The 18899-nt window shown below is 35.0% G+C and overlaps 2 protein-coding genes, 1 long non-coding RNA gene and 1 pseudogene across 3 annotated transcripts in view; 1 reads left to right on the top strand and 3 right to left on the bottom strand.

Annotated features, from left to right (window-relative positions):
• Positions 1–2032: 2032 nt before the first annotated feature.
• Positions 2033–5380, bottom strand: LOC111477216 (amino acid transporter AVT6A-like). The gene is made up of 5 exons (XM_023121254.1): positions 4735–5380; positions 4477–4629; positions 3779–3982; positions 3158–3623; positions 2033–2553 (listed from the first exon to the last, which is right to left on the bottom strand). The coding sequence occupies exons 1-5, from the start codon at positions 5135–5137 to the stop codon at positions 2421–2423; spliced, it is 1359 nt and encodes a 452-aa protein (XP_022977022.1). The 5' UTR covers positions 5138–5380; the 3' UTR covers positions 2033–2420.
• A 652-nt stretch (positions 5381–6032) lies between these two features.
• On the bottom strand, positions 6033–7625 carry LOC111477273. Its single transcript, XM_023121337.1, has 4 exons — positions 7307–7625; positions 7033–7228; positions 6828–6914; positions 6033–6369 (listed from the first exon to the last, which is right to left on the bottom strand). Exons 1-4 carry the CDS (start codon positions 7525–7527, stop codon positions 6217–6219), a joined length of 657 nt encoding a protein of 218 aa, XP_022977105.1. The 5' UTR covers positions 7528–7625; the 3' UTR covers positions 6033–6216.
• Positions 7626–7982: 357 nt separating this feature from the next.
• On the top strand, positions 7983–15531 carry LOC111477197 (annotated as a pseudogene).
• LOC111477305 overlaps positions 15433–18899 on the bottom strand; it is a 5917-nt gene continuing 2450 nt past the window's right edge. The window contains exons 2-4 of the long non-coding RNA XR_002717244.1: positions 18100–18251; positions 17243–17339; positions 15433–15536 (exon numbers count right to left, since the gene is read on the bottom strand). This is a non-coding gene — a long non-coding RNA (uncharacterized LOC111477305). The remainder of the gene's footprint in view (positions 15537–17242; positions 17340–18099; positions 18252–18899) is intronic.

The raw sequence follows: 18899 nt of genomic DNA, 5'->3' as shown, positions 1-18899 counted from the left end.
AAAAAAAAAAAAAAAAAAAAAAACTCATTATAAAATAGGAAATTCAGTGGAATATGTTTGGTCAAAAGCAATTATATGAGAATCGCAATACAATAACGTTTTCATTTAACTTATCTAAAATCACTTTTCAATTTTATTTTTATCCCCAAAACACGTGCATAACGTTTGTCTAAGAAAATGCCAAATTTTATAACAATTTGTCTTTCATTAAGAGATAATATATGAAATGATAGGATTGAATTTGATTAATTATTTTTAAGTTTAAAATTAAAATATATCAGATATTAATTTACAGTCTATAAAAAAAAAAATAATAAATTAACACGGTCTAATAATAGAATTGTCATCAATTATTTAAAAACCTTTCAAATTATATACTACCCCCAAATACAAGTAGTTACGAGGGTAAACTCGACATTTAACACAAAAAATCTAAAGTTTTTATATTTTGTAATTTCAATTAACATTTGAATTCTAACTACCGTGCTCCTAAACATATTAATAAAATAACGAAAAACATATTATTTCCACAGCTTTTCGCCAACTTACCAAATTGTCCTTAGTAAGAATCGGCATTGTCGTCCTAAAGAGGGGCATTGTCGTCCATAGAGCCATTTTGATTGCAAACAGCCTGGACACCACAGCCGGCGGTCGTGCGCTCAGGTATTTGCCCGCAATTTCCGCTTTCAAAAATAACACTAAATTAATCAAATATCTTTTAAAAAAAATATTGTATAACTTAAAATAAATTTTATTGTATTTTTTTCCCTTTCGTTTTACAGTTTAGGTAAGCAGCTGATTAGGATGTCACCCAATAATATTTAAAAAAGAAAAAAAAAATGGTGCTGATGGAATAGTTCCATTAAACAAAATAATTCTAAATGTAAAATAAATAATCATAAATATAACATTATTAAAATGTTTATTAATCCATCAAACGATAATCCCCGGTTTATAATTCTTATCCTTTGCATCCTAAAATTATTTTTTATATCATATTTGTGTTTAGTCAATTTATAAACAAAGCTAATATTAATAAGAAGACTTTTATTTACATATATTTATAAAATTAAAAAAAAAAAAAACATTGTTTCAGGCAGATACAATGACTATGGAACCGACAAAAGTAGTTCTCCTCAAACGTGTGGTGGTCGCGGAGAGGCCCCAGTGTTTTAAAATGAAATGGGACATCTCCCTTTGGCCCTCTTTTTTTTTTTTCTTTTTTCTTTTTTTTTTTTTTTTTTGTGGACTTTATTTAATATTCTAATTAATTTGTACCAAAAATCAACGGTCAATTAATTATCTCACCTGGATTATAATCTAAAAATATTTCAATGCTTTTGTGGGATTAAAAATTATTATTCGTTAACAAACAATTGACGCGTTATCCATAAGAAACAACGTCATAGCATAATAATAAAAATTTGGCCAAAAAAAAAAAAAAAAAAACATGCAGCAATTTCATTCTTGGTTGTAATTTATGAATATAAAATTATTTATTTTGGAGAATAAATTGACTGGCGTCGTAATTGCAAAAAAAGATATTATAAAAGTTGTTTCAGATTTATGACTCAATAATGCAAGAAAACGTGCAAATCTTTACCAATCGCCATTTACAATGTGTCCTTCTCAATTATTTCTCGATCTCCCTTTTTCTACCGATCTTCCTTAATCAGAAATGGATAAAGGAACTAAACATTCTTTATAAAAGTTAAAAATCTATTACTAGTCGAAGTATTTTAAATTTTTGTTTGATGAGAGTTAAAAAAAAACAGACGTGAATTTAAACTATTACAAATAGTATTAAAGTCAGACATCAGTAGTGTAGAATAAATACCGACGAAGATGTCAAGTCTCGAAGGGGTGGATTGGATTGGAGAGATCATAAGTTTAAGGGAGAGTTACTATTTGTTTTGAGTAGTGGGGTTTTGGGGTTGGGGCACTGAATATGCCAACTCACAATGAAAATTGGAAGGGGAAAAAAAAAAAAACTAATTGGTAAAATATTTGAAGCTCTTTCCTAGTCCGTAGCTTGAATCAATGACACCACTACAGTTTACTACACTTTATTGTATGCCAAAAACAAAAATCTGCTACCTACTGGACCCAGAAATTTAGTGCACAAGGGGAGGTGACAGTAGAGAGTTCGTGCATCTTGGGCCACTCAACGGCCATGGGAGTGAGGCCGAATGAAGATCTTTCAGACACACCACCTTGTGGTTTAATTAACAAGTGTTCCCACAAAATATAAAGCAACATTTGGTTATATGGTTGTTACAAACTAGCCCCAAGGCAGCCTAGCTAATGATGGGTCGAAAAATCTAAAAAAAATGGATCTTCATTGCAGCTCTCTTGATGACATCGAGCCTCCATCCTTTGAAGGAAGGGTGGGTATGAAAAAAATGGTTCCTTCTTCTACGTCAAGCGCGTTTCTCGACCACGTAAGTACTGTAGATATCGCTGGAGATTGCAGCCATACTTGACAAAACAGCTAGTAGGAACATTAACCATGCTATCACCCTGTCTTTCTTTGATGCAATCCCACAAGTGTCTCTGCGCAGCAATGTCACGTGAACAAACTTAATTAATAAGGATCAAAAGCACTCTCTAACTTCGAAAAACAGATCGAGTAAGGATGATTACTGTTAGACCGACATGGGGAGGAGAATGAAATATTCTTTATAAGAGTATGAAAACTAATGTGTTTTAAAATTTTTGAGGGAAAGCCAGAAAGAAAAACTACAAAGAAGACAATAACTAGCGGTGGATTTTGGTTATTAGAGTCAAACACTAAGCGATGTGTCAGCGAGGAGGTTGAGCTCCGAAGGGGGTGGACACAAGACGATATGCCAGTAAGGAAGCTAGGCCCCGAAGTAGGTGCATTGGAGGCTCCCATATCGATTGGAGAGAGGAACGAGAGCCAACAAAGATGCTGGATCCCGAAGGTGGGTGGATTGTGAGATCCCACGTCGGTTGGAAAAGAGAACGAAATATTAGTTGAAAGGGTGTGGAAACCTCTCATAATTTGGAAGCTCGAAAGTAAGACAATATCTATTAGGGGATGTTACAATTACGATGGTTTCAGTAAATTTAATTAGATAATGCTTCAACAATTATCAATGTATCTAAACTAATAGACTTAGTGGTTCTGGATTACCTGAGGACGAGAGCGGCGGGAAATATGAACCCAACAGAGATGGCAGCAGTGGCTCCAGTGAGCTGAAAGGCATCCCAGATGCTGGGAACAAAGTTAGCTCCAATGAAGATGAAACTCATGAGAGCTACGGTTATTGAGAAGAATCGTCGGTTATTGAAAGCAATAGGTATGGCACAGGGAAAGAGCAGGCCGTCAACGTTGAGGCGAAGGGAGAAGAAAACAATTGGAAAAACAAGCATCAGGTGGATGCCATAGCTCACCCTCACAACATCATCAAGCAACGAGCTGTATGGAAGCCCAAGATCTCCATCGAAATTGGCAAGGACATCATCCAACGTTTGGTCTCCAAACAGGATAAATCCGAAGAAGCTCGTCGCGATATATAACGACGAGCATATTATTAGAGATGTTCGAACTATTGATTTCATTTGTGTCGGATCTTTCAGCTCATTCTCAATTGGGAGAACTGAAAAAAAAAAAAAATGCAAACACAATATTTAGAATGACTTTCCAAATGTTTATAAACACGTTTTTAAATGCTTACAAAAAAAAAAAAAAAACCCAAATAAGATGTTTATGCTAATAACATTGCTATTATTATAAAACAAGACACGATCTTACCATTATGGTGACAGATATAGGCAGTGACTAGGATTGGAACAGTGGTAAAAAGTTGCCAAAATGATGCCTGATCGAAAAGTTCAGGCATCAGTCGCGGCATTCCAATACTCCCATCCATCAATTTTGCAATGGATACTCCAGCAGTGATTGCCACGAAGACAATGGCCAAGCCCACTGACAAAGATGATGTGTATCTCAAGGAATCTAGCAAAACCAACATTCATCATAAAAGTGAGTACAAATGACCAAACAATTTCCAGTTTGAAGCCCAGTTGACAGTAGAATATGAAGCACAAAATGATCTACTTGGAACAAATTTTTAAGGACATTTTGCTGTTGATTACCAAAATTTTAAACTTATATTTGATAGATTTCAGAAGTTACGTATGGTTGACGACCTCACGATTTTAGAACGCGTCTATTATAGAGAGAATCTAGCCCTACTCTAACAGAAGACGAGTGCGTTGCACCATCTCATAACTGGTTATGATACTATTTGTAATAGTTCAAGCCCACAACTAGTAAATATTGTCAATTTTAGTCCGTTGCGTATTGTCGTCATACTTAACTGCTAACTTTTTGGAGGGCCTTTGCATAGAGCGACTAAGGGAGCAAAGCCATTGGAAATTGAAACCGTCCTACTGACCTAATTGTAAAAGCAACCAATGATATGCGGCTGAAAATAGAGGGTATCATACCTACGCGTTTGAAGGAGATTAGAGGCGCAAAAATTAGAAGCGTGGTAAACAGCATCAAGGATGTGCGGCTGGTCCACCAATGTTGACCGAACCATTCTTCCATCACGCCCTTATGGTGGACGTTATTTGTGGTTGTTCCCGAAAACACATCGCCTTCAAGAAAGGAGATTGAAAACAGTTAGAAAATTCCCAATTATAATACATAAAATGTTACGATGCAAAAATCATGTGATTCTGAAGGGGAATAAAGGGACCTACCGATGATGATCATGTAGACGATGAGCATACCCAAGTTATTGACCACGATGCAAACCTGCAAGAGGGTCCGTCCGACGCTTCCGAGAGAGTCGCTGACGGCGCCGGCGTACGTAGCGGATTTGGATGTCCGAGAGAATTTTAGGATAAAGTCAATTGACAACTCCGTCAATGTAGAACCGAGGATGATCATGACTAAGCCTGGAATTAGACCTAATTGCTTCACGGCGGCCGGGAGAGCCATGATACCAGCCCCGACGATGGTGCTCGAGAGGTTGAAGACGGCGCCGGAGAACGACGCGCCCTCTAACCCTTCCAGAGGCTCCTGATGGGCGTATTTTTCAGGGAGTAGGGACTTTCTAGGGCTCCGCCGGTACTTTCTGTCGGCGGCAACGATAATCGTCATTTATCGGGATTGGATTTGGCCGCCGTTCTCTGGAAATTTGGAGAAAATTAGTCGGGTCGCCGGTGCGTTTGTGTTAAAATGGATGTTGAGCTCTTACAGAGACATTAACGCGGGAACCAACGTGGCCTGGGGCTGTAGGTGGAGGAGCCAATGAGCTGTACCCACTTGTAAAAATTGAACGCGGGTGGGCCCCGCAGCCTTGGCTTCAATTCAACGGTTTTCTCTTGTACGCTATAGGTTTGCCGAACCGTTTCGGCAAAGGCCAGACGAGGAACTCTTGCGTTACATGCCTGTTACCGGAAGCAAGTGAAAGACGAATGAAGACAGGACACCTACCCACCAACTTCCGGAGTCTCCTCTCTGCCCGCTCTTGTACCTTCAACTTCACTGTCAAAAATGGGCATCAATGAAAAATGGTCACCGGCCTTTTAGACGCCTCCATCTCTACGTTATAGTAGACTATTGTGAGGTCAATAGTCTAGATGATTCCATAATTTTAAGATTTTTTCTTTTTTTTTTTGTCAATTGAGCTATTAATGGTATTTTAGTCATTTCATAAATCCTAGCCATTTATTTTATAAAAAAGAAGTGGTTTGACCATATTTTGAAAGGCTACGTTAAATTTAGTATTTATGTCTTTAGTCCTATTATTTATTTATTTATGTCATTTTGAAATTCCGTTCAATTGGAGTTAAGTCTATAGAGATATTAAATGGATGAATTAAGCTCACATTGACTAAAATAAATTATTTATATTTAAATTTTGTTAATCAACAATTTTCCCATAACGATTAAAATCACTTTTACAAAATGTAACTAAGTACCTTAAGGATTTGTTTGAATTAAGTTTCTAAGTGCTTAAAAACAAGAGGACCTAAAAGAACTCATTAAGCATTAGAACATCAATCCAAACATGTCATAAGTCCTTAAATTTACATTCAAAAAGTAAAATATTTGTAAAGAAGTTTCAAATAAGCACTTGAAACTCGTCCTAAATCTATGGAAGAAGAGCAAGTTTGATCAATGAGCTGTTAGGCAACGCCCCAACTATAGAGAAAAGGGGGACGCGAGAACCTCAATCAAGTTTTCCTCTTTCTTTTGGCGCCTGCTTTGCCTCCATTCTTGGGATCTAATTGTGATTGCGAACCCTTCACCTTTTCCCCTATTGCCGTACTCCACAAAGCCCTCTCTACATCAGATGGCGTGAAAATTTGTCCTTCTGAGCTTAATTCCTGCAAATGATCATCATCCTTAAAGAACAGTTGAATTAGGCAACCGCCTTCCTTGAATAATTAGAACGATTGCCTTCGTTTATTCCACATGCAAAGGTTGTCAATCTTACAAATTACATTGACCCATATATATGAATCTAGAATTTATGCTAAATACAGATTTATTCAAACTATAAATTCACATTTCTAAACTCAGTTTGAAACACCACTTCTGTTTTAGAATGCTAAACTCGTATCATGGCTTTGAGGAACAAATCTTTGCAGAGCTAAGGTCGTTAGAAAGTCAAAACACAGCAGGGCAATGTCAATTTCAAGACAGAAGGAAAGAAAGAAATTGATCCATGAAAGGATGGGAACAGAAATGCGCCTCGATTTGTTGGGCTCTGGAAATGAACTTAATTTCTACACATAATACACAAACCAAGGGGCTTGATAGGAGATAGATATAGCTAACAGACCTTGGCTTTGTCTTGCAACTTTTTTGCGAAGGTTAGGTATTGCTTCAATGAATAATCCTTGGAGTTGCCAAGAGCCGCTTCCATAGCCTACTTCTTCACCATCACAAGTTAGAAATCTAAGCGCGTAACAAATTTTCAAAACTCAAATGGCAGAAATCAATGGTTACTGATAATCTAATTGCATCAATATTTATCCTGATTTCACCTCGTCGGACATGAAAGGCGCAACATCCGGCGCGTAGGCGGCCAGAACCGCCGAGGCCGTAGCCGGACCGACGCCTTTGAGCGGAGTAAGCTCAGACACGGCTTTGGAAATATCAGGAAGGCATTGGAAGGCCTTCTGAGAGGCCAATTTGACGAGCGATTCATCCAATGATGAAACAAAGTCAAATAGCCGCGGCCTGAAATTCGTAAACTAATTGTCAATAAAATCGATAGGCAACCTAAATGAAGAGTAAGAGAAACAGAGCAGTGGTCACCTCCATTTTCCGCGAGTGAGCTTCCATTGCATAAGTTTTGAGAGCTCGGAAGTAGTGATGTAAGGGCTAGGGTTTCGCTTGTGGAGAAGAGGAGGGAGTTCGTTCCTGTAAAAATCATCCAGAGAAACCAAATTCGGCTTGCCTAAGGCTTCGATTTGAGAAGGATAAGAAGAAAGAGCTTCACTCCAGAGGCCTGGATCGGAGTGTGCAAACTCCACCATTGCAGCTTATGCGACGTTGCCGCTCCACTCTTCACGGGCGTTTTTTCGCGGCTGCAATGCAACTCTTGGTCTTGGCGGGGTTTTTGGGATTCATAACATTCGATAATTAGCCAGGTAATTGTATAAAAATTGATTATATGCATAATTTAATAGATATTAATGATTTAATATTTCAATATTGCCACTATTGGTTTTAAAAAAGCTCGTCTATTAATATTTAAATTATGAATTTGATTTTTTTTTTCTTAATAAAATGTCTAATAACTTAAAATATATATATATATAGTGTGTAAAAGAGGAAAGAAATAGAGAAAATAGATATGGTACAAAATTAGGAGTTTCAGTGCTGGCAGTCGGGCGCACGTTAGTATCGTGTAGGTTAATTCTGAAGACACATCCTATATAAAGCCTCATGGCCCGCGAATATTTTGTCTTCTTTTCTCTCCTTTAGATGCCTACAAAAAGAGTCCAGTTTCCTAGGGAGTTTTTGGGCTTTCGTTAAGCAACTCGGTCGTTGTCGCAAAGTGTTGCCACCGGAGAGAGATAAGCGCAGAGGAGTTTATTACTAATAGACGAAGAAAAAGAGAGGGAACTCGGAGGGCCACAGGAGGGAGAGTTATCGTCGTTGTCATCGTCTCCGTCGCATTGGAGGTCTCTGTGAGGTTGCTGGATCTGTACTCGGAAATAATGGTGGATCAGTGCGCGTTAGGCTGGATTTTGGCCTCAGTTATGGGAGCCGCGGCGCTATATTTCTTGTTCGGCAAGAAAAACTGTGGAGCTTCGAATGAACGGAGGCGTGAGAACCTAAAGAATATTGCTACCACGAATGGAGAATGCAAACCGAGTAACAGCGACGGCGACATTATCATCGTCGGAGCGGGAGTCGCCGGATCCGCTCTTGCCTATACTCTTGCCAAGGTAATTCTGTACTTCTGATTTTCGTCCTCTTTCGTTATTCTCAAACATGCCCTCTCTGTTGTTGAACTTTTGCACATTATGCGTTCGGAGATTGATTGTTTCACTTAAGAAATGTTAATGTGGAAAATCGCATTCGATTGGTTACTAAAATGCATTATGATGTAGTTAGGTATGTCCGCGTTATAGCTAGCCATTATCGCGCACAAGGAAGTATCACCGGTACTTTGTTAAGTCAGTATAATTATTTTACGCTCTGTTATCGCGTATGTGTTGTATCACAGATTGAATGTACTTTTATTTGATTACTTCTTTCGAAACTCAACCGAAGTATGCACTAGAGTTATGTGTAAATCTTATACAAAGTTAATTGTATCGTACACAAGGAAATATCAACCGCTCGTTGTTAAAGCCGTATAATCATTTTATGCTCTGCTCTCGCTTACGTATTGTATTACAAATTGAACGTACTTTTATTTGATTACTTCTTTCAAAACTCAACCGAGTTATGCACTAGACTTATGAGTAAATCTAATACATATTTATTGTACCGAAGGCCAAATATTCTCAATCGAAAGTTGTCTTGTTATTTCATTTATTGTCTAGAGTTCATACTCCGCGGATAAGCATTTCAGATTATTAAGAGTGATATACTTCCAAGAGGAGTATCTTCTCATCCGGAGGTTGTGCGTAGCCGGATTCTAAAGTTCGATTGCTTGTTTCAGTTTTTATCTTGAACGAAACACTTATTATGAGCACTTTTGATAAAAATGCCTGATCATGTCAATACATGTTTGTTTATTCATTTTTGTTTTTGTTTCAGATTTCTCAAAATACTTCCTTACACGTGATGAAATGAAATCAAAATCTCGAATGTAGATGATTTTGGAAGTTTTAGTGTTTTGAGAGTGTTTTTTTGTTTTTTTGTTTTTTTTTTGTTCTAAAGATTCTGAGAGCTGTTTAAGTTTTTACTAACTGAATCTCTCTCAAAATGTTTTAAGGTTTTCGTTATACTAAATCTTAATGGAAAAAAAGAAGGAGAAGGAGAAGGAGAACGCTTAAAAGAGGTGGAACTTTTGAGAAAGCGATTGGAAGAAAACTGTTTCATTCCAATAACACATATAAATATAGAGCCCTGTACACGTCTTGAGATAATTCAAAGATTTTCCTTAGTACCTAATATTTTGCTGATTAATGTAGATGACTTCCCTTAATATTTTGCTGTCAATTGTGGAGGCTAAAGAAAAAAAAAAGTCCAATAGAAAAGGAAAATGGACTTGTTATCTGCAAACAGTCTGCTTTGTCAACGTGTCAAGATTGGCCGTCGGCACTTTTTGGTTGTTCAGGCCATGAAAATATATATGCCAAAAAGCTGGTTCATGTGTCTGGAGCCTACATGAAAACGAATTTCTACTGTGTTCATCTCATTAACATTCGTTCTTGTAGTTGTACACTCGAGTAGATGGATTTTATTTTTGACACTCCTTGTTTATAGTCGATCTGTTAGCACATGTATTTTTTGAAAGTTTTGAATAATGAATGAACAATCGTTTAGTTATTTTCTCTGTGTTGAAGGATTTTTTTCCTATATTTACCCAACTTTAGCCCGTGAATGTTATATGTTTAAGTTATTTTTTGAATGCAGGATGGTTGTCGAGTACATGTGATCGAAAGAGACTTGACTGAGCCGGATAGAATTGTTGGTGAATTATTACAACCAGGAGGTTACCTAAAGTTAACAGAGTTGGGACTTGAAGGTTGGTTTATTTCATCAATATCAAATGGTTGTTTCTTGTAGAGGATTTTCTCCCGTGCCCTTGAGCAAACTAGAATTGGTTGTTGATATTCTGTATCCTATGCAGATTTGTAGTTGATATTATGTATCCTTGTAGAGGACTTCTCCCGTGCCTTTGAGCAAACTAGAATTGATTGTTGATATTCTGTATCCTATGCAGATTGTGTAGATGATATTGACGCGCAACGAGTGTACGGTTATGCTCTTTTTAAGGATGGGAAGGATACTAGACTCTCCTACCCCTTGGAAAAATTTCACTCGGATGTGTCTGGAAGGAGCTTCCACAATGGGCGCTTCATTCAGAGGATGCGTCAGAAGGCCGCAACTTTGCCCAAGTAATTCCCTTCTATCTGTTTTGTCATTATTGATTCTGTAGTGTATACACTCCCAAACTTGTACTTTGTTTAAAAAAAATATCCATTAACTTTTTTAATAATTACCATAAACTAAAAAAAAAATTAAAAAATAACCTTGTTAGTTTTGGATGAAAACTGTCTCTGAAATTTCAATCACTCTAAAATTTAAAAAAGTTCCATAATATCCTTACCATTAGTATATGATGGAAATTGTTAATACCTCCCTTGAAAAATACCTATAATAATACCTATGAACTTTTAAAGTTGCATTAACAGCCTTTTACCTTTCAATATGATAAATTTCATTGAAGTTTCTTGAGTTTGAGAGAACCAATTGAAAACAACTCGTATAAATATCCTCGTTTTTCTTTTCACATAGATACTCTTTTTTTTGTCTCCCTTTGTCCAATTTTTACACCCATTTCTCAGCAACCGAATAGAATAAAAACTACCTGTTAAAGCATAAACTCCTATCAAATACAAATAGTGTCAACGAAGGATTATCATTTTCGATCATGGAGTACCTTCTTAACTGATCATAACAAATAAACTAATTTGAACTGCAAAAAAGAAAAATCGTGAAGTCTTCATTGCTACAAATTTGGTAGTGCACACTTTTTTTCTCCCATCCGTTCTTCTCAAAACTAAGACTCAAATTCTTAACATATTTCTTTCTTTGTGCATTAAACTCAAGTAACATATTAACACACTCAATTACTATGTACAACCATTTTAAGTTCGAAGGTCTCTTGTTGGTTCTATTATTATGTTTCTTCATGCTATAGCTCACGTACCTTAACTGAATGAGGTAGTTTTAGAGATTGGAGACTGAAAAATGGGAAGTAAGAGGGTACTGAAGAAGAGAGGGTAAGAAACTGAAGAAAGATGGGGAAATGTTAGGCCATTGAAGTGGAGAGAAAGGAAATAGAAAAGAAAGGTGATAAAGAGTAGATAAACTGTTCCCGTGTTCATATACTAATGGTAAGATTTTTTTTTTTTTTGAAGGTTTAAGGATACTAATGCAGCTTTTAAAACTTTAGGGATGTTTTAAAAATGAGATATCAATGGTTTTTGTCTATATATTAATAGTAAGAATATTTTTTAACTACTTTTGAAAGTTTGATGGTATTATTGGAACTCTTGAAAATTTAGAACTTTTTAAAAACAAAATACAATGTTTAGATGTGTTTTCTAATTTAAATTTGAATCCTACATAAATTTGATTGGTGCAATCAAACTTCGATAACAGTTGCAGTTTTTGTCATTTTGCTCCATGATCGACCAATGCTTGTTTGCGGATTTGACAGAGAAGTCATATTATTGTAGTAAATGCTGGTGTATTGTTATACTAGCCCTGGGATTCACATTTTGTACTAAGACTCTTGTGGAACTTCCTTCATTGTTGAGAGTTTAGATTAAATCTTCATAATCTTCTAATGTGTCGCTCCTGTAATGTACAACCTTATAATAAGATTGAGTCGATAATTGTACTAGTATCTTTCTTTTCATTAAGTATTCGTATCGTGCTTTGTTTAGGAGTTATTATATATTCCTTTATTAATTTGTTCCTCCACCTTTCTAGTGTGCGCTTGGTGCAGGAAACGGTCACTTCTCTGCTCGAGAAAAATGGTACAATTAAAGGTGTGCAATACAAAAACAAATCTGGCCAAGAAACGACAGCTTATGCACCTTTGACCATTGTTTGTGATGGGTGCTTTTCAAATTTGCGACGCACTCTTTGCAACCCTAAGGTGCGAACACTCTTCAATTCTTGATAATGGAAGATTCATGTTCTGCTGATTATCATATCTATCTAATTCAAAGCCAATAGTTAGATAAATTTATGTTAAAAACAAAGATACTGTTCCATATGCCGAGAAGATTTTAAATACGAATCTTTTCCAGGTTGATGTTCCTTCTTGTTTTGTTGGTCTCGTACTCGAGAATTGTGACCTTCCTTACGAAAATCACGGACATGTAATACTAGCAGACCCTTCTCCCATTTTGTTCTATCCCATTAGCAGTACAGAGATCCGCTGTCTGGTGGATGTGCCTGGTCAGAAAGTTCCTTCTATTTCAAACGGTGAAATGGCAAACTATTTGAAGAATGTTGTTGCTCCTCAGGTGCGAATATATTCCTAAATCTTTTTCCATAATCTCATCTGTGAATGACCATGTGAAGTTTGCCATACACAGATTCCTCAACTTTATGATTCATTCATAGCTGCTATTGATAAGGGTAACATAAGAACAATGCCAAATAGAAGTATGCCAGCAGATCCATATCCTACCCCCGGAGCCCTATTGATGGGCGATGCATTCAATATGCGTCACCCTCTAACTGGCGGCTGAATGGCCGTCGCTTTATCTGACATCGTTGTCCTTAGAGATCTTCTCAAGCCTCTGCGTGATCTGAATGATGCACCCACTCTCTGCAAGTATCTTGAAGCATTCTACACGCTCCGTAAGGTTAGTACTCAGTTTATCTGCTTTTTTGTTTCCTTTTTCTTGGATAAATAAACGGCAAACCCCCAATTTTACCTTTTAGTATAACCATTTTCTCTTAAAATATATGTTAGAAAAAGGTTTTTCCAAGTTTGCATATGGTGATTTGGTCACACCACATACATTCATATAAAAATAACAAATATGTATACTTTTCTCACTACATATTTTTTCTTTAACAGAATTTTTAAATCAATCTTTTTAAATCAATCTTTAGCAAGTAAGTTTATTAAGATTATATAGTTGTTATGTGAGAATAGCGAAGTCTGCACAAATTATCGCGAATGATCACAAATATATATAAAAAAAGACTTTAATAATCTAAAATCATTTAAGAACTACACTAAACACATTAAATTGGCAATTCCTCCAAAGGTACGAAAAGAAAAAAGTTCAGCTAGCAAACAAACACCAAGTTATCTACATGTAATGAGTTTGTTTTATGTATGTAATTGTAGCCAGTGGCTTCGACAATAAACACATTGGCAGGTGCCCTTTACAAGGTATTTTGTGCATCACCGGATCAGGCTAGAAAGGAAATGCGTCAGGCTTGCTTCGATTATTTAAGCCTCGGTGGAATCTTTTCGAATGGACTGGGTTGAACCCTCGCCCGTTGAGCTTGGTTTTCCATTTCTTTGCGGTGGCGGTATGCCGGTTGCTGATCTCATTTCCTTCTCCTAAACGCGTCTGGATCGGAGTCAGATTAATTTCGGTACGTACTCTTAACGCTTCTCCTTTATTTATTTATTTATTATTATTATTTTTTTTGGAAACACTGAAAGCCAAGTCCATAAAACTTAAAAAGCATTTAATTTTTTTTTAAAATTATTCAGAGGATTTAATTATATCAAATCATTATTATAATCAATTCTGTTATCTAGGATACTAAATTAACGTAGTCTAAGCTGGACAGAATCTAACACAATCGACAAATATTGCCTCTTATTTTGTATTAATGATAATAAATGTTATTATTAATAATATAAAATGTAATTAGGTTTTTCATTGGAAATTCCGGAAAATGATTGATTAAAATTATTCTCATATTTCTTTTTCTGGAAGCATATCATTAAATACTAATCACTGTTTTCTCTACCATCTCATAAGAAAGTTTTCGTAATCGCTCATAAAAGTTATTCCTGTGTTTATTATTACCATTATCATCATAGTTATTTGTTTTCATAACTTCCTAACAATTTTTTGTTTTCATTCTGTTTTTTATTTAACCATATACGTTTGGTAAGTTTTTTCTTTTTCTATTTTTTTTTTTAAGTTGAGATGTGAAATAGAAATTACAAGGAGAAATTAAAGAGAGAAGGTTAAGCTCAAGAGAGACTATTAATTAGAGAAAAAGGAAGAAATGTTATGAAGAGAAAAAAAGTTAAAAAGATAAATAAAATATGTGAATATTTGTTAGTAAGGGTGAAAGGTTAGAGAGATAAAAAAGCTAAAATAGCTCTCACATTAGAAAGTATACCCTTTTAAACAGGTTACATAAAATATATTAATTGAAGAAAGAGATAAGTATGTTAGAGAGAAAAGTTAAGAAAATATAAAGAATAGTGTTCGAGAGAGAAACATAAGCTGGGAAAATAAGTACAGAGGATATGAGGTTTAGACTTTAATGACAAAAGCTGGAAAAAAAAAATATATGATAAGATAAATAAAAATATAAGTAATAGAGAAATAAGAATTCTAGTGAAAAAAATTTAGGAAGGAAAAAATTTGGAATGAGAAATTACAAAGAAAAAATATATCTTGAGACATTGAAAAAAGAAAAAAAAAATCTATTTTTAGAAATTGCCTTCCTAGATTTTATAAATTTACTTACGAGTTCAACTATGCCTTTTTTATACAGGAAAAAACTATTTAAATGTTTTATTTGTTAATATTTTGTTAATATTATTTTTGCTTATAAAATCATGTTCAATTTTTTAACCATTCCCATCCAGGAAAAAACTATTAAATAGCTTGCTTAAGTTTCAGAACTTAAACATACGTTTGAAAAATTATTTATTTATTATTTTCAAAATTTGACGAAGATCATTTAAAAATATGTGATTCTACGAAAGTCATAGATTTTTCAAATAAAAAATGGTCCTAAAATGCTTTAAATCATTTTTAGAGTGCTTGATAATCAATCCATATGGCATTAGGATAGAAATCTAACCATTTTGCATGTGGTGTAGGGTGCATCGGCCATTATATTTCCTATTATCAAGGCTGAAGGTGTTAAGCAGATGTTTTTCCCCAAAACCATTGCAGCTTATTACAGATCTCCACCACCGGTTGTAGACACTTGGATGATTGGATCAGGGGCTCTGTGGCAAACCATTTTGGCTCCAAAGATTTTCCTTCTAGCTGCCGTTTCCATCGAAGTCAGTTGGTCCCAACTAACCTAATTTGCTCCACTTGGGACGATTCAAGATGCTAATCCCCTATTAAACAGTTCAGAAAAGCAAATCCCGCAAACATATTTTTTAGAAACCTGTTCCTAAAAACATCTGACATATTTAGTATATTCCTTGCTTTCTAAACATATTTTATATTTCCTAATTCCCAACAATTTTTTAGCTGTTAAAATAAAAATTTTAAATATTAGAATAGAAAAACATAAAATAATTTAAAATTTGGAAAACAAATAACCTACATTATTTCTAACCTTGAGAACGCTATCAAATATATCAGTTAGATTAAAATTCAAATTTGAAAACACATTTGCAAATTTAAATTCCAAACCTTAAATATTTTAATATTTACAAATCTACTGACACAAAGTTGAACTTCCATCTATTGACCAATTAAATTTTTTAGAAACCTGTTAAATAAAAACAAATTAAAAAGACATTTCAAATTTCAGAGGAAAAAAAAAATCATTCAAAGAAACCAAGTAGTTATCAACAGACTTAAATTGTATTAAAAAAAGGCAGAAAAAACAAAACAAAAAACTAATAATCAAATAGGCCTTGAATATTATATTTCATAAGAAAATACTATGAATTAAAGATAAATATATGTAATAGAAATGCAATAGTTAAAGTCCTGTAGTTTGAATTGGCACAATATTTAATTAAGATTCAGATTTAATTAACTAATGCAGTGTCGAAAGCCTTCTTTAGTCTGTGTTTGGTCAGTGGATTGTTCACTTCAAGCTACGATTATCAGATTGTTTTTGTTTTAGATTTAATGTCAGTCAATAAGATAAGTTGACATTCGAATTCTGAGGTAGATTTTTCATTGAGAACGAAAACGCGTTCATATCCAAGGGTTAATGAATTTTCCAGGCAAAGTTTCCATTAATATATATAGCTTTTTGGTTAAAGGGTGACCTGTTGAACTTCCAATTCCAAATCCAATGTGATCATGACCTTGGAGGTGATTGCATCGGGGGAAACGCGATTTTTAGGCAGCTTGCTAGTCTCAAGTACCAAAGGCCTTCCTTCAAGGTTAATAAACTAGAAGCTTCTACATAAAATAAATTTTGAAAAAACGAAAAAAAAAAAGAAAAAAGAATAAGATATTGACCTAGAAGCTTGTTGAGGGGAATGCAAAAATGACCAACTAGAGCGAAAAACCAAACATCTTAACCTGGTAGTACCATCCAGAGGAGAAATGGGAGAAGGCAGGCTGTTGAAATAGAGGAAGGATACCAAATTCAGCTGATGCCTGATGTTATACGTAGGAAAGTACGATAGGGAAACATGTCTGACATGTGTTTATTACGAACTAGGAACTATTTCCATAATCTTTCGAGCAAGTTCTATGAAGTTAAAAGAAGAGCTTTCCAAATTTGGGAAGGAACTTAGCTTTGCTCGAGTCACATTCTATAGTGATCTCTGTAAAAAAAAACATCGGTATTTTCCTTCCCCTTCAAGTTCTAGTTCCATTAGAAACTCTTTTCTTGAAATTGTTATTAGTAAGGAACCTCTTTGAAATTATTAGCAGGGAAGGGAGAAAAAATGGAAATCCACCAAGCCATAACCAGAAACAGGGACAACAAGGTTTACCTAGTTTAGTTGAATTCTCAAACTAAAACTTTAACTATTTCCTATGAATGGAAAAGGGCTAGCTATAACGAAATTAAAATGCAGAGACTAAAATTCCAATGGGAGAAGAAGAAGAAGAAGAGCATTTTATTACTCACCTGCCTTCTCCAGGAGTCAATGGCAAAGATTTCCCATCACACCTTTATTTCCTGGTTTGATACGGGGATACTGCTTTGCCTTGGATCCAAATGCAGTCTGCAACAATATAAAGGGTTGATGCATTTAAATATGACCCTATGAACTCGGTATATAAAATAATCGGCCTCTGATGGGTTACTGATGGAAATACCAAAATGACTTCCGTGTAAAGAAGACGCCTCAAAACACACCAATAAAATTAACTTGGTCTTCTTTTTTATACTTATATCAGAACTTAAATCCGTCTGAGAATTAATGAGAAATTTTTTTAGTAAAATTAATTTTATGAGTTTGAAATACCTAGTTGCTATTGACGAGGTACAAAATTACTTGAAGATTTCAGAAAAAATAATCATCAGAGGGAAAGAAAGATGCAAGGGAAGTTCTGGGCACAGTTAAGAAATGGCATACATCATTAGAGAATACTTAAAAACAAGGGCATTCCCATTATTAAATACAAAACTAAAACTTTTCTTTGGACAAAATCAACATATTTTCCGTTGCTGCTTTAATGCCAAAATATACATACAATAGACGATTCACCATGCAAGGAGCACCTTAGTTTCATCATCTGTGCATTTTATTGTTTTCTTAACTAGCCACAAAAAAGACAGATAAAGTAGAAAATCAAGTCCAATTTGTCATCTTGTATTCTTTTAGAAAGAAGGAAGAATAACTTTATATCTATGAACAAAGTAAAAAAGGTTTAGCTTTTACTACTTCACATGATAGTAAGGCCTTTATTAGGTATAGTTTGATAACATAAATAATGGGCACAATATCATATTAGCAAAGAATATTAAAGCAACATGCGCACCTGTCCAGACCTGAAACTGAGCAGTGATAATGTCACATACTCTCACTTCGAGTCCCTGTATAGTCAATCTACCAATTGCTGCGTGATGTGTCAGTCACCCTATACCAACCATCTAAGTGGAATGATTGAATCGTATCCCCCAGGATCAGTTCCTGTCCAGCCATCATTGGTTCTCTTAATTCTGTTCCTCCTTCAATAGAGAACATTCAGCATGTCTTATACACATTTGCATATATATAATACATACACAAACCAATAATGTGAAGTCATAATTACGTAATACTGTAACTGAGAGAAGTTTGTAGTGAGGGGCTAGCAGGTTATGGCGTAGCTGTACAGTAGCAGCAAGAACACAAACAAGCATAGCCTTGCACGTTATGAGAATTAGCATATATCAGATGATGGTTCAAAATTAGACATTAGGGGCACCCAACATTGGCGTATGAAAAGAAAATTCAAGTAACCCTTTATAGTTAAATTGATAAAGCAAGGTACATGCACATGCAGTTAGATCCATAGAAACTGATGTAATATGCAGGGAAATTCAAGACTCAAAAATCATGTAGTAATTTGCAGCTCTTGATCAACTTCGGCTGCTTATATCCTAAGTTTAGTTTAGGCATGTGAAAGACACTTCCCATTAATCATATAAGTCGGGAGTAAAGATCAGAAGATGCAAGTAACAGAGCATAAATATTTGATGCCCCTAAATCTCTGCCGACACTTCTTAATATCTCCAAAAAAAAAAAAAAAAAAAAAAAAAAAAAAAAAAAAAAAAAAAAAAAAAAAAAAAAAAAAAA

This window comes from Cucurbita maxima, unplaced genomic scaffold, assembly GCF_002738345.1.
Source record: "Cucurbita maxima cultivar Rimu unplaced genomic scaffold, Cmax_1.0 Cma_Scf00003, whole genome shotgun sequence".
In the NCBI taxonomy this organism is placed as follows: domain Eukaryota; kingdom Viridiplantae; phylum Streptophyta; class Magnoliopsida; order Cucurbitales; family Cucurbitaceae; genus Cucurbita; species Cucurbita maxima.
Note: the sequence above shows the minus strand (reverse complement) of the source record. Positions and strands in the feature narration are given on the sequence as shown.

Excerpts from the sequence above, each read along its gene's own strand:
- LOC111477216 (XM_023121254.1), bottom strand. The coding sequence starts at position 5,137 with ATGACGATTATCGTTGCCGCCGACAGAAAGTACCGGCGGAGCCCTAGA. Across the intron at positions 3,983-4,476 it reads AATCTCCTTCAAACGCGTAG|ATTCCTTGAGATACACATCA; the intron begins GTATGATACCCT and ends TGGTTTTGCTAG. Across the intron at positions 3,624-3,778 it reads CTATATCTGTCACCATAATG|TTCTCCCAATTGAGAATGAG; the intron begins GTAAGATCGTGT and ends TTTTTTTTTCAG.
- LOC111477273 (XM_023121337.1), bottom strand. The coding sequence starts at position 7,527 with ATGGTGGAGTTTGCACACTCCGATCCAGGCCTCTGGAGTGAAGCTCTT. Across the intron at positions 7,229-7,306 it reads CTCACTCGCGGAAAATGGAG|GCCGCGGCTATTTGACTTTG; the intron begins GTGACCACTGCT and ends TACGAATTTCAG. Across the intron at positions 6,915-7,032 it reads CGCCTTTCATGTCCGACGAG|GCTATGGAAGCGGCTCTTGG; the intron begins GTGAAATCAGGA and ends GTGAAGAAGTAG.